This window comes from Marmota monax, unplaced genomic scaffold (assembly GCF_021218885.2).
Source record: "Marmota monax isolate L192 unplaced genomic scaffold, Marmota_monax_Labrador192_F-V1.1 WCK01_AAM20220418_F8-fsc00054, whole genome shotgun sequence".
NCBI classification, from domain to species: domain Eukaryota; kingdom Metazoa; phylum Chordata; class Mammalia; order Rodentia; family Sciuridae; genus Marmota; species Marmota monax.
In genome coordinates this window covers 9,411,427-9,427,436 of record NW_026692145.1, presented here as the reverse complement: position 1 = coordinate 9,427,436, position 16,010 = coordinate 9,411,427, and the positions used below count along the sequence as shown (strand labels likewise).

Genomic DNA, 16,010 nt, shown 5'->3' with positions numbered 1-16,010 from the left:
GGACAACTTTATTCTGCCACCTTAAAGCTAAAAATCACATCTAGATTTTCTTTACACCACAAATGTTTTTTATCCTTACTGCCCCTGCAACAAATTCATACTCATCCTTTAAAACTCACCTCTACTGGTGTATATTCTATGATTTTTCTGACTTCCTCAAGATAATTTGGATACTTTTCCTGTGTTTTCATTGTATTTTGGAAAGAGCCATATAATATTGAATTGCAATTGTTTATACCTTGGCCTTTCCCCAGTCTAAGTTTTTGAGTCCAAGAACTGATTTCTTTTCCCCTACAGCACTGCTTGACAAATAGTAGGTTATTTAATAAATATTTGTTGAACTAGTGAAGGAATTCCAAATCCATACTCTAAATGCCTTAGAGTTGTCTTTCTGAAGTTCAAAACCTGTCTTGTTGATAAACAAGTTGTTGCCCCCACTTTTAGAGGAGAAAAATATCCGAAGTCTTGTGTGGCATATGAGGTGCTTATAAAATGGTATTAAATTTCCTTGAAGCATCATCTCTTACCTGTCACTGTTAGCATGCTATCATTTAGCCACACTATTTCTTGCAGTCTCTAGGATGTGTTATGCCCTTTAGTATTTCTGTGTTCATGCACACTCTGTTCACCATGACTGAAATGTCCTTTTCTGCCTTGTGAATTCGTATTCATATTTCAAGTTATAGTTCAAATATCACCTTTTATGTGAAATCTTCCCAGATTTCCCTAGACAGTTTATTTCCTTCTCTGTGCTTCCACTACATGCATTTTACATATATTTCTATTACAAAACTTGCCATATTGCATCATAATTATCTATTTATATGTCTACTCCCTACCTTGCTCACTGATTGTGAATTTTTCAAGGTCGAGGAAAACTTCTAATTATCTTTTCTGGGTTCCTAGTCCTGTGCACATGGTAGGTGTTTGACAAATGTTTGCTGAATAAATTCTAATGTTGAAAGAAATTCTAATAAATGCTAATAAATGTTTTCACTTTAAATTTTAAAAAGCACTTTTTTCTACTTTGTATCTTGCAGACCCTTCAAATGCCTTTACTCACTGAATCAATTCTGTGTATAAATAATGACTTGCAAAATCATTTGATGAGCTTGCTCTTACAGAACTCTTCCACTACTTGGCACTTGTCCACTAACTTGCATTTGAATTTCTCCAAGTGTGGTTTATTTCAGTAATCTTAACTAATGAATTGGATCCACCATGCAATGATCCAATCAAAACTGTGGTGACTGGCTGTCTTCACAATGGGGAAAAATATTGATCTTATCCTGGTCAATTGGCCAAGTTGTATAGAGACAGGCTAATAATGACATCAGAATTATTTTTTATCAGCACCATTAAGTCTAAGTAAGCACACTGCTAAGTAGAAGGCTTGTGACCACATCTGTTTTTAATCCTTAGCTTTCCCCATATCTCCCCATTGCTCTCCTACAACACTGACTTGCTTCCAGAAGGAACGTTAAAATGTTTAATAACATAAGAAGTCTTACAAATGGTAATGATATTTCATATACTATCTAAAGTAAAGTGAGTTTATATATTTCAGTTAATTGTTTTTAAGGCATCAAATGATTCTCATTTTAATTCACTGGCATATGCAACATACTGCTAATTTACATAGGAAAATTATGCCACCATGGCATGGTTTACAGTAAAGTTGCAACATTTATATTTAGTAGTCTCAATCATATATCTGTAATAAATTTTGCCCTTTGAGAAAAAATGTTTTCTAGAAGAAATTTATTTCCCCATGGGACAATAAAACAGGATTAAACTAATTTTTTTTTACTGAAACTCCTCCTTTTTTTAGAGAGAGAGAGAGAGAGAGAGAAAATTTTAATATTTATTTTTTAGTTTTCGGTGGACACAACATCTTTGTTTGTATGTGGTGCTGAGGATCGAACCTGGGCCACACACATGCCAGGCAAGTGCACTACCACTTGAGCCACATCCCAAGCCCCCTCCTTTTGAATATATGTGTACCATTTATAACTTAATATTTTTACCTTTGGACTAGAAGCCCCAGTGAACTTAAATATTTCTGTAGTTTAGATGAGCAATTAAACCTATTTAAGCTTCAATTTGATATGGGGTTCAATATGTAGGAAGATATTATTACTATTTAACATGCATACTATTCTCAAAGTGTATAAAAAGTTTGAGGTTCATTTCTTTATTACACTGATAATAACTGTTGAGGTATAATTATAATAAACCCTAGGTTTTGCAAAATATGTGGAATCTGACCAGTAATTTAAATATTGTTCATAATGCAGTGACTTGAGAAACGATTCTGCCTGAAGCAATTGTTTGGTTTTCTTATGTCCATATTCCTTTTGGGTTAATTAAAAGTGATGTTTTATCATATCCATGTTGAAAATTGTGACATTTAATATGACTAATTTATTTAATAAAAACAATGAACAAATTGTTGACCTAATATTTCTGCCATATAGGTCACATATTTATACTTCATGCCTATCACATGGAATGACAATCATGTGATAAAACAATTAAAAATCAGAAGAAATTTGAACAGAAACAATGCTAAATAATTTTGATTTTAAAAACACACATTCCTCCCTTTCCTAAAAATGGGTAGTAACTTTGAATTATACCAGAGATAGGGCTTACCTTAAAAAAACAAAATGGGGAAAAGATGCAACTTATGAAAGTCATAAATTTGGGCTCAGGGTCATTATTCATATTAAACGTGATCAGACTTTCTAAAAACATTCCTTTATACTGTGATCTCATATAGTATAGGGAACTATGAAATGATGGGCATACAACACCTTAGGAATGTGCTCCATGCACGTAATGAGAGACTTCTAAATTTCAACAGAGCACTTAACAATCCACATTCTTCTTAGACAAACTGGCAAGTACTCAAATGTACCATGATAAGGGAGCAGTGCCATGGCATTAAAGTTACAAGACTTATAAACATATTATTAGGGAATGATTTTCTAGAGCAAAACAAAAATTGAACTGGCATAGAGAGGGGAAAGAGCAAGAACAGTAGAGAACAAGCAACAGTCTTTTCTCATCCATATCAGGGCTGAGTAATAAATTACTCTCTTCTCTCTCATACTGTCAGGAGAAAACGATGTTTAGATTAAACCTCGCTAAGGCCTAAAAGGATAATTTGTCAGTATTTTCCAGTTTACTACCAATGCAGTATTGATTTGCTAGGACCCTTCTTTCTATTTTATTTACACTAATTCAATCTGGAACAACTGAAACCTCACTTGTTGGAAAGCAAGATATTTCTTTATTTTAAGTCTCTTGGGCCCAAGGTATAAGGTACAAGAAAATATGTCCAAATTATTCTTTCTAGTTCTTGTGGGTAAAGACCAATCTCTTCGCTGGAGGCAAATTATTATCAGAGAAAACCACTCTCTGCTGAGATTCACCTTGGGCTAATTTCTTTTTATAAATTTATGGGTCTTAGAAGAATGTGATAAAAAAAAAAATGTTCCAAATGCCTGCCCAATTTAGCAGACTTGTGACTCTAGTTCTAGGCAGCTGCTTAGGTAATGAAAAGTAAAACAGAAACATCTTGATAAACCTTCTTGTGTCTGAAGCTGATAAAAAATTATAGAATTTAGTTTGACATACAAATGACAAAGCTTATGGATAAAACTACACTTATGGCAAAAGATAAAATTAATTTCCAAATCTATACCACTCCCATAAAAGTTATCAAAACTGGCAAATGATATCCTATAGGACCACGAGTACAATGAAAGTAGTCAAAGGTTTAAATAATTCATGCATATATAACTGGGGTCAAGTAAAAATGCATATTAAGTACTTAATAAAAGGATATAATATTTCTAATTTCTTTTTTTAAATTTTTGTTTTGTTCTGTTTCCTGGTCCTTCTTGAGGTATCCTAGTGTTAGCAATGGCATTGTTTTGACTCCAAATAAGTATGGGAAGACTGGCAAAAATGTCATAATTTGACAGGTTTACAACTTCTGCAAAGTTGAAATGATGAACTTTCCATTTGCTGCTATTTGTTCAACTTTTACATTTCCTCAAACTCTGATATGACCTGGAATTAGTAAAACCTCACTTTAACATCTTCTATATTTTTATTATCCTAGTCCTACTTTAGGTGCAATTGTCCTATAAATTCATATTTCTTGACAACTTGACTGGACTGATTGATCAATTCTAATTGGAATGCTTTCAAAATCAATGCATTATTTGATAATATATGGTTATATCTTCATAAACAAAAGGTTCAATAGTTTCCACTGGAAGGCCCAGGCAATTCAGCCAGACAACACATCAATTTAGAAAATATCTTAAATAAATCAACTTATTTGACAATTTTGATTGACTTATTTTCATAAATTACTCAAAAAGATACATGCATGTGCTTATTTATTTATGGACACTCAATCAATTAGTTTTTACTATTTCTTAGTCTTAAACTATGCTGACTATAAAGTTTTCCTACAATAGTCATTTGACTTGTAATCTAATTGTGATTGAATATAGTTATGTCTATATGTATTGATTTGATACATCAATCACAACTCTTTCTCTATCCAGAAACTAACTTCAATATTTTACCTATAAATGTCAAAGCTATCATCATAATCTGAAACTAAACAAATCCAGGAAATCAGGAAAATTATTCTGACTGATTAAAGTTTTAACTTAGGGATTTAAAACCTGCTGACTTGATTGAGCTGTTTGACCAAGTTAACCAAACTGAAACAGAAACTGGTTTACACATATAGACAAACCCTTGAAAGCTCAATTGTATAAGGAATAATAGTTCAAATAAATATTCATGATGAGAAGGTTAGTTTTTCATAATCTGATTTTAAGATTCCTATTAAAATTCAAGTAAAATTTTGAGCAGTAGTTGAAAATGGATGTTGGAAGTAAGGTTTTGGTTGACAAGTAAACTTGGGAGTTATTCAGGATATAAGATAGTGTTTTAGCCTCAAAACCATATGAAATCACTAAGTGAGTGAGTATAAATTTGAAGATTCATGGGTAAAGACGTGAGCCCTCGGATATACCAATGTTCAAAGTTCATAGAGAATAGGAAGAATCAGCAAATAGCATTAGATGTCACTGATGACATTAAAAAGATAGTGCAACATGATCAAGTGGGATTCATCCCAGGGATGCAAGTTTGGTTCAACATACAGAAATCAATAAACATAATTCATCACATCAATACACTTAAAGACAAGAATCATGATTATCTCAATAGATGCAGAAAAAAGCATTTGACACAATACAGCAACCCTTCATGTTCAAAACACTAGGAAAACTAGGGATAGTAGGAACATACCTCAACATTGTAAAAGCTATATATACTAAACCGAAGGTCAACATCATTTTAAATGGAGAAAAAATGAAAGCATTTCCACTAAAAACTGGAACAACACAGGGAATCCTGCTTTCACGATCTCTGTTCAAAACAGTCCTGGAAACTCTAGGCAGAGCAATTAGAAAAATAAAATTAAAGGGATATGAATATGAAAAGAACAACTCAAACTATCCATGTTTGTTGACAATGTGACTCTATATTTAAAAGAACCAAAAAACTCTACCAGAAAACTTCTAGAACTCACAAATAAATTCAGCAAAGTAACAGGATACATAATTAACACCCATAAATCAGTTGTGTTTGTAGATCAGAGATGAACCAATTAAAAGAGAAATTAGGAAAACTATCCCATTCATAAAAGCCTCAAAAACATACTTGGGAATTAATCTAACAAAAGAGGTGAAACACCTCTATAATAAAAACTACAGAATACTAAAGAAAAAAAAAACTTGAAGAAGACCTTAGAAGATGGAAAGATCTCCTATGTTCTTGGATAGGCAGAATTAATATTGTCAAAATGGCCATACTTCCAAAAGCACTATACAGATTGAATGTAATTCCTGTTAAAATCCCAGTGATGTTCTTCATAAAAATAGAAAAAACAGTCATGAAATTCATTTGGGAAAATAAGAAGTCCAGAATAGCCAAAGCATTCCTTGGTGAGAAAAGTGAAGCATGAAGCATCACAATACCAGACCTTAAATTATACTACAGAGCTATAGTATCAAAAATGGAATGGTATTGGAACAAAAACAGACATGAAGACCAATGGAACAGAATAGAAGACACAGAGACAAACCCACATAAATACAATATCTCATACTAGATAAAGGCACCATAAACATACATTGGAGAAAACGTGACTTCTTCAACAAATGATGCTGGGAAAACTGGAAATCCATATGTAGCAAAATGAAATTGAACCCCCATCTCTCACTCACTCTGCACAAAATTCAATTCAAAATGGATAAAAGACCTGTGCATTAGACCAGAGACCCAGTGCCTACTAGAAGAAAAATTAGGCCCAAATTTCCTTTATGTTGGCTTAGGAACTGACTTCCTCTACCAGACTCCTAAAGCATAAGAAGTAAAATCAAGAATCAAGAAATGGGGTGGTATCATACTAAATACTTCTTCACAGCAAAGGAAACAATCAAGAATGTGAAGAGAGAGCCTACAGAATGGGAGAAAATCTTTGCCACCTGCACCTCTGATATAGTATTAATCTCCAGGATATATAAAGTACTCAAAAAACTTAACACCAAAAAACCAAATAATCTAATCAATAAATGAGTAAAGAAACTGACCAGATACTTTACAGAAGAAATACAAATGGTCCAAAAATATATGAAAAAATGTTCAATATCTCTAGCAATTAGAGAAACGCAAATTAGAAAAAAAAACTGAGATTTCATCTCACTCCAGTCAGAATGGCAATTATCAAGAATACAAGAAATACTAAACGTTGACAAGGATGTAGGGGAAAAGGTACATTCATACATTGCTGGTGGGACTGCAAATTGGTGCAACCACTCTGGAAAGCAGTATGGAGATTCCTCAGAAAATTTGGAATGGAATGACCAATTGACCCAGCTATCCCACTCCTTAGTTTATACCCAAAGGACTTAAAAACAGCATACTACAGGGACACAGTCACACCAATGTTTACAGAAGCTGAATTTACAATAGCTAAGCTATGGAACCAACCTAGGTGTCCTGCAACACATGAATGGATAAAGGAAATGTGGTATATATACACAATGGATTATTACTCAGCTATAAAGAAGAATAAAATTATGGTATTTGCTGGTAAGTAGACAGAACTGAAGACTATCATGCCTAAAGAAATAAGTCAATTCCAAAAAACCAAGGCTGAATGTTCTCTCTGTTATGCAGATACTGACTCACAATAGGTGGTGAGCTGTGGGGAGGAGTGGAGATTCATGAGATGGACAAGGGGGAAAGGATGAAGAGGGAGAGATGGAAATGGGAAAGACAGTAGAATAAATCGGATATAACTTTCCTATATTCATTTATGAATACATGACCTGTGTAACTAGAAATCATGTACAACCACAAGAATGGAAAGTTATACTCCGTGTATGTATGATATGTCAAAACACATTCTACTGTCATGTATAACTAAAAATAACAATTTTTTTTAAAAAAAGAATCATCAATGAGATAAGAGGGAAATGAAGAGAACTTTGAATCCTAGAAGCCATGTGAAGCAAGTATAGAGAACACACAAGTTCTTCAGGGAAAAGGGAAACTCCACAGGACTTATACTTTTTGTTTTGGTCCTTTTTTAACAGCAGTAATCAAGTATTTAAAACATGAAGTAGAAAAGAATTTTTGGTTTATTTCACAATGCTGTCAATTTTCTCATGGTAAAAGGATTAAACAATTATATAGATTTCTTGTTAGGCCACACAATCCCTCAAGCTTTAGAAAAATTATTTGAGCAAATATAAATCTGTCAAGGAACAATTAAACAATAAGTTGTGTAAAAAAAATCTAGTTTTGCACTCAGAAACATCAAAATAAACAAAAAATAATTAAGGAAAAATTCCAGATGACAGTGGCCATAACACTGAAGAAAATTAACGTATGGCTTTGGTGAATAAGGAAATGTTATTTAAAATCAACCACTTAGTATGACAGTCACTTGTTTATGGAAACACCATTATGTGTATAATGCTAAAATTGTAAAATGACACATATATGTTTTTGGTTTCAAAGGAAAATGGTATGGTATATATTAAATGAAAGGCTTGAAATTTTCAGCTTTTTATTTTACAACTGTTAATTTTGGCAGATAACTTAGAAACACACAACTGCTTGTCTGCTGGATAACAATACATCCATGCCTTACTTCCTCTGTAAGACAGAAACTTGATCACTAAACAGAGCTTTTTAAATAAATGATTGTTTCCCTTCTACGTATGGCCCTCTAACTTTGGGAGGATAATCAAAATGAGCAGGCTTAACCATCACAATATCACCTAATATGTTATCTAATAGATTTGTTTTCCACTTCATTTTCAAAAGGATCTCTCTCTCTCTCTCTCTCTCTCTCTCTCTCTCATACACACACACACACACACACACACACACACACACAACTATGTCAAAGAAAGAAATCAAGAGCTAAAGATGGGAATTGCCCTAAAGGTACTATTTAATAACTTTGTTCTGTTATTTTTTATAGAATATTTTTATTTCTTAAATTTATCTTCAAACATTTGAAAGAGCTCTGTAAGCAGCAATTATTGGCTACTTAAAAACTGGTCCAGAAAACAGATGAATTGGATTCATTATTCTGTGACATCATTTTTACTTCACTTATTTTAAAAAAATATGTTAAATAAAATAAATTAATAAAATTAATGAATAAAATAAAATAAAATACATAGCATATGGGACTAAGTTCAAAAGGAACAAAAAAAAAATCACATAGATTTAAAAAAAAACTCCCTCTGACATCTGTCTCACAACCATCTAATTCCTCTCCACAAATTCACTTAAAATTATTCATTTACTATGAATACTTCCAGAAAAAAATCTATGCATATAAAAACATGTGTGCATACAGTTTCATTAAACATCACACATAAAGTAATATAGTAGATATCATGGTTTTAAAAGTGCAGATTGTGACATATTAGTGAGTTATAATTAATTTATTGGCTCATAATTAACATTATAAAGAAATGAATAGAATAGAATATGTCATAGCATATTGTTCATAAAAAGGCTGGCGTATTGTGAAATTTTTGTTTCTGATTTTTATTTATACATTTATTGTGAACTTGGTTACAATAAAATGTATTTCTTATACTGGATCACAGACAAATATCCACTCCTTTATGCAATGATTCAAACCCTATGTTTTTTGTTTAATGATGCATCTCAAATTTGTTCTACTTCAATACATATATAGTTGTCTCATTTTGTTTGCACTAAATTTATTAAACAACATTTTAGACATCATAAATTAGTATAAAGAGCAATAATATAGTTACCTATATACCTCATCACCTAGTTTAGGTAATAAAATATTATAAACACAAAAATAGAGTGTCAATGGAGTAGAAACCCCTGTGCAATTCTACCTGAGGCATCTCCAACTTTCCTCCTAACATATATGTCTCATTATTTTTAAAGCTGCAGAACAGTCCACTGCATGAATAAACCATAAATTATTCAAATCTCTTCCTATTAACAAACATTTTGATTGGTGTCTCTGATGTTTTGATATCTCAACAATGCTACAGTGACCCCCCCATACATATCATTAAGTGCTCATTCAATATCTATAGGATAAATTTCAAGAATTGAAATTTTTGGGTCAAAGGAGAACATTTTTTTCCTAAGTATTGTTAAATTTTCTTTCATAGAGATTGTACTTATACTCCTTTAACCAATGTTTTATGCACAGTTTTCAAAAATGCACATTATCAATTTTTTTTTAAATTTTTTATTGTTGGCTGTTCAAAACATTACATAGTTCTTGATATATCATATTTCACAATTTGATTCAAGTGGGTTATGAGCTCCCATTTTTACCCCATATACAGATTGCAGAATCACATCAGTTACACATCCATTAAGGAATGTCAGTAGAGGGAGCAGAGAGAGAAGAGGGGAGGGGAGGGGAGGGGAGGGGAGGGGGGATAGTAGAGGATAGGAAAGGCAGCAGAATACAACAGACACTAGTATGGCAATATGTAAAACATTATCAAAATTTTATTACTGCCAAGATTATAGGTGACAAATGATAATGTATTATAATTTTAATAGTAATTTCTCTTAGAAGTAAGGTTAAACATTTTTTTTTCATATGTTCAAGAAACACTCTCATTTCCTTTTCTATGGCCTATATCCACTTTTTTTTCTATTTTGTTGTTGAAATTTTTCTTATTGATTATAAGTAGAAAACTGGGCAAAGGATGTCAACAGGCAATTCAGAGAAGAGATGCAAATGGGCCATTGCATATAAAAATGCCCAAACTCATTCATAAATAAATACAAAATAATACCATAAAGAGCTCTCATATTTCATCTAGCAGACTGGGTATTAGAAATCTTTTTTGTCATTGCCAGTGTTCGTAAGAATATAGGAAAACAGGTACTCTGCATATAGTGTTAGCAGGTAGTGCTCTTTTAAGGGGGAAATTTGATATTTATATACAAAAAAGATTAAACACGCATATATCTTTTGCCCATCATTTTTAGTACTAAGAAATTATTCAAGAAGTGTGCAAAAAGATGTATACAAGGATATTAAATACAGTACTACTTTTAAGATCAAAGCACTGGAAAACTAGTTGTGCACCAAGAGGAAATGACTAAATTTAAAAAAAAAAATTGATACAATTGGCCACATTGGTACATGCCTATAATCCCAGCAACTCAGGAAGCTGAGACAAAAAGATTGTAAGTTCAAAGTCAGCCTCAGCAATTTAGTGAGACCCTGTCTCAAAATTTTAAAAAATATAAAGAAAGGGGGAAAATAACTCAGTGGAAAATGCTTCTAGGTTCAATCCCCAGTACCTCAAAAATGGCATATACATAAATAAAATTCCATACGTTAAAATTAATGGGGTAGATCTCTGTTACAAATATGGGGATATATCCAAGATATCTGAACTGAAAAATGTTGTTGGTTTTTCTGTAGCATGTGATCCCATTTGTACACTGTTAACACTAGCTGTCTTTCAAAAATGACACTTGAAAGGTAGAGAGAAGGATATTTCACTTTTCCAGTTTATACTTGTTTTTAATTATTGTAATTTTTAACCATCAGCTAATACTTTAACACTAAAAATACTAGTTAAAATTACCTACTAAAAAATATGACTTTGTTATATCTACCATGATAATAGCTTGAAGTTCAATGTCATCAAAGTGGTTTTCAATTGTAAAAGCATAACATTCACCACAGAAGTGTCTCACCCACATGTAAAGTAATCCCAATGACTTATGCACTTCCTCTGATAGTGTAACATCTCCAAAAGAGCTGTTACAGAGTCAACTGCACTGTCTCATACATGCCTAATGGGTCCAACAGAGCCATTAGGATGTCAGTTATATGGCAGGGCTCCTGCCAAAGCTATTACCAAGTCATTGCATTGTTTCACACATTTCCTTTGACATTCAGATAGTTCCTCAGGAACTGTTATCACTGCTATGGAAGTGTCCTGTATAACTTACATTACCAAGGGAAAACAAAAAGCAAAGGAAAGAAAACTAAAACAAACAAACAAATTTCCTCCACTAAATGTACATGAATGGCCCCATATGGTCAAATATCAGAAGGAATAACTCCTCATTTGGGTATAACTATCACGTGTCATTCAAAAACCCCAGGTGTTAGTTTAGCCATTTTTTCACAACTCCAGCTGTTCCCTTGAAGCAATTTAGGGTCTGAGAACAGCATATGCATGGCTATGATGGTATGGTGTTTATTGATAGCACATGCTATATTACCAGGGTTCTGTGGCATGCAGTAAAGAAACAATGGGGAGCAGTACTAATGGATTTCTTAGCTGTGATGGGATTGCACCAGATATTCCTGTACCTGTAAAGTTCCTGAGCAAGTACATAGGGAGCACAACTGCCCAACAATCATGGAAATCAACAGGGCTTCTGAATAGTTGAAATCCCAGCTCTACTTTAAGGACTACTACAATGACAGTAGGAATTATAATAGCAGAAATTAACCCTCACACAGGTCTGAAGTACTTTAGTGAATTTCCTATCACAGTCCTCTCAGAACAAGATTGCTGGCTATTGAAATGATATATTGTTTAATATAAGACAAGTCCAAGGATTTTTACCTAGTTTGAAATAAGCAGAAAGTAAGATGAATTCTGCTAGACTAGAGAGTTTCCTAGGACACCAGATGTTTCAGAAGGTACAATGCACTTCTGTTTAATCCTTGATAACAGAAATGTTACCCTATAGCACCTATCCAATCTGATAATATGTGCACAGTAAATGTACAGTGATAGATAAAACCACAAATGACATTTATTATTAAATATTTAGTTAAAATAGACATACCATAAAATGCTATACATCCATATTCTTCACAAAAACCCCCAAAACTTAAATTTTTTTTGTACTAGAGATTGAACCCAGAGGTGCTTTACCATTGAGCCACATCCTCAGTCCTTTTATTTATTTATTTACTTTTTATTTTAAGACAGGGGTTCACTAATTTGCCTGGGGCCTCACTAAGTTGCTGAGGCTGGCTTTGAATTTGTGATCCCCTTTTCTAGGCCCCTTGAGTTGCTGGGATTATAGACATACATAACCACCAGCAGCCCAAAATTTTGAATAGGTATTTCCTCCACTTGACAGACTAGGAAACTGAGACTTGGAAAGCTTTATTTATCTATCCAAGGACAAACATCAGAAAAGTTCCTTAAGGTTGGAGATTGTACATTATTTAACTTTCATATATCTCTAGTATTATATAATAATTCAGATCCTAATACTTCCCTTTTCCTTTCCCTCCTTCCCCCCCCCCACTGTTCCCTTTCCCTGTTTCTTTACCTCTACTGATTTTTCTGCTATTTCTTTATAATCTTTAAAATCAATGCCTTGTGGATATGCATAAAGGTAAGACTCATTGTGATATATTCATATATATAAACTGGAAAGGTAGGTCAGATTCATTCCACTGGTTTTCCCTTTTGCCATTCTTCACCCATCCCCCTTGATTCCCTTCCTCTACTCCACAGTAGAGGAAAGGAAAATCCCAAATTATACTATTCTTATTGAAAATAGAGAGACAGAGCCCTTCTTCCACCTTTATCAAGATAACTTGCCCCTGCTCCAACCAGTTGCTAAGGTAACCTGTTCCAGGAATTGTCCCTCTCTGCAGGGAGTTGTTAATTATGCACCCTTCCTGCCCTGATCTCTCCTCCCTGGTCCCTCCAGCCCACCTGTTTCCCACCTTTTGGCCATCCCACTGAGCATTTCCTGAGCCTACTCATGTAATCAGGAAGGAGAGAGATAAGGGGCAAGAGAGCAGGAGTACAAGGGAAACATAGGACTTATTAAAAGGCAGAACACTGGGCTGGGGATGTGGCTCAAGCAGTAGCACGCTCGCCTGGCATGTGTGCGGCCCAGGTTCATGTGGCTCAAGCAGTAGCACGCTCGCCTGGCATGTGTGCGGCCCAGGTTTGATCCTCAGCACCACATAGAAACAAAGATGTTGTGTCTGCCGAAAACTAAAAAAATAAATATTAAAGAAATTCTCTCTCTCTCTCACTCTCTCTTAAAAAAAAAAAGGCAGAACACTCCTACTTCTGGGGATACCAGGATACCAGCTATGGCCCCCTTCTCCTCCCAGGAGAAGTCTCCTTTTTAATAAGAAGTACTATTTATTATTATTTATTATTTAATAAGAAGTACTCCTTTTTAAATAAACCCTGCTTTATATGCTTAAAAAAAGAAAATAGTGGGCTGGGATTGTGGCTCAGCGGTAGAGCGTTTGCCTAGCACAAGCGGGACCCGGGTTCGATTCTCAGCACCACATAAAAAAAAATAAAGGCATTGTGTTATGTCCATCTACTATTCTCTCTCTCTCTCCCTCCCTCTCTCTCTCTCTCCCCCCTCTCTCTCCCCTTTAAAAAAAAGAAAATAGTAACAACAGTCAGAGTAAGACATTCAGAACTCTAATGTAAGCAGAGGAGAGTTGTTTAAGTTCATATTATATACATACGTGATACAAGGAAGAAAAAATGGCTTGCTTCTTTCTGAATTGTTGTTTTAACACTTCCTCATGTGTGAAATAGGGTTGATAATAGATCTATTTCACAGAGTAGTCATGAAGATAAAATGAGTTATCTCATTTCATATCCTCACAGATATGAATAATTTTGAAATGCTGATACAAAAATAATAAGCATCCATATCATATTTGTATGTTACAAGTACTGTTATAAACCCTATATATCTGTCTTCTGTGTTTGAATCACTGTGGTTAGATATGAGGACCTTAACTGCAAAATGTTTGAAAACGGCTCAATACAGATTAAGTCAACAAAATCACTCATAAAAGTTGCTTTCAGTATTCTTCTCCAAAGGGGCCAAACCCGGGCTGGGGTTGTGGCTTAGAGGCAGAGTGCTTGCCTAGTCAGTATGAGTACTGGGTTCAATTCTTAGTACCACATATAAAAACATAAAATGAAGGTCCATTGACAACTAAAAAATATTTTTTAAAAAGGGGGTCAAAACCCAATGAGCACAATAAAGGAAAAAGTAAAAATAATAATGCCCTCCTTGCTGAAAAATGACTATGTAAAAACAAATAGATGAAATCCATAACCTGCTAGGTATGCTTGCATGAATTGATAACAGGAAAACAAAACAAAAACTGACACTGGGCTAATTTTACCAAGTTCATTGTGTTGTTTGTCAGAAGAACAGGGTTCCCCTTTGAGGGGATGGGTGTCAGGATGGGGTGAGGTAAAAGCAATTTGTAGTCAAATATTTGCAAACACTTGCCTTGAGTAGACCCAGCTTGAGCCTCCATGTCACAACAAACTGGAGAGAATTTGAAACCTGTAATAGCAAACATTTTACTAATTAATCCTTGTCCAAATCATCTGGGACTTTTCAATCTTCAACCTTAACCTTTTTCAGTGATTTTTTTAAAATAAAAAGCTTTATTGAACTATACTTCACATACTATAATACCTCCCTTTTAAAGCATGCAATTCAGTAGTTTGTAGTATTTTCATGGAGTTATGCAACCATCACCAATATCTAATTCTAGAATATTTTATCACCCCAAAAGTATCCTCATACTAAGGGTCTTGCAGAAGTAGAAGTATGGGAGAATACAGTGCAGAAATGTCTTTCTTGTATTTTAATGGGTTAATCCAGTGAATTTGCTATAAATTCCAATGTCAGGTGTGGAATGAAGGAGAACAAGATGTCTTGATAATAGAGGAGATCAAATACCACTCAATTTCATATAATATTGGTCACTGTTTTTCTTGAATAATACATGAAGCCCCCAAAATATAGTGACCATTCCAAAGTCTCCTAACTTCCATCTTAATGTTCTTTCACTTACATGAATATGCATAAACATATCAATATGTTCCTTTCTCATTTCAGCATTATATATATACATATAGGAAAATAATCGTAAAAAGTCAAGTTCCCAAAGATATTCGGTAATGTCATGAAATGTTATGTACTATTATTAGAAAATTATATTCTGGTGGGCAATCACTCATTCCTGATTACAGTGTCTCTTTTGGGCTCAAGGAGGCACAAAGGGATAGACTAGAAGAAACTGCCAGTTCAGAACAGTTGGCTACCTCTGCCATCTAAGAAAATAGCAATTAGCCATTGTTAACAGACTAGGCTTCATAGTCATGGTGATGGAAACGTGAAATTTGGACAAACTGAATAGCAATGAACAGATTAATGTGTTCAGTAAGAATTAATGTGATTTTTATGCAAGGATTTTAGTTGTTGGTAGCGACAGAAGAGCAGAAATAAGTTAGTCCCTTCCCAACAAATTAAAAAGATAAAACTTTTCTTTTTTTCTAAAAATCACAAGAAAAATAGTATATAATTACATTATAATAATCATATCA

The 16,010-nt window shown here is 33.7% G+C and overlaps 1 protein-coding gene across 3 annotated transcripts in view; it reads right to left on the bottom strand.

The window, feature by feature from the left end:
• The window catches only part of Tenm1 (teneurin transmembrane protein 1), an 815,224-nt gene that overhangs the window by 461,871 nt on the left and 337,343 nt on the right, over window positions 1-16,010 (bottom strand). For all 3 annotated transcript variants that reach the window (XM_058571492.1, XM_046468616.2, XM_046468598.2), the window contains one exon: window positions 14,905-14,961. In XM_058571492.1, coding sequence (XP_058427475.1) covers window positions 14,905-14,961 — 57 coding nt within the window. The remainder of the gene's footprint in view (window positions 1-14,904; window positions 14,962-16,010) is intronic.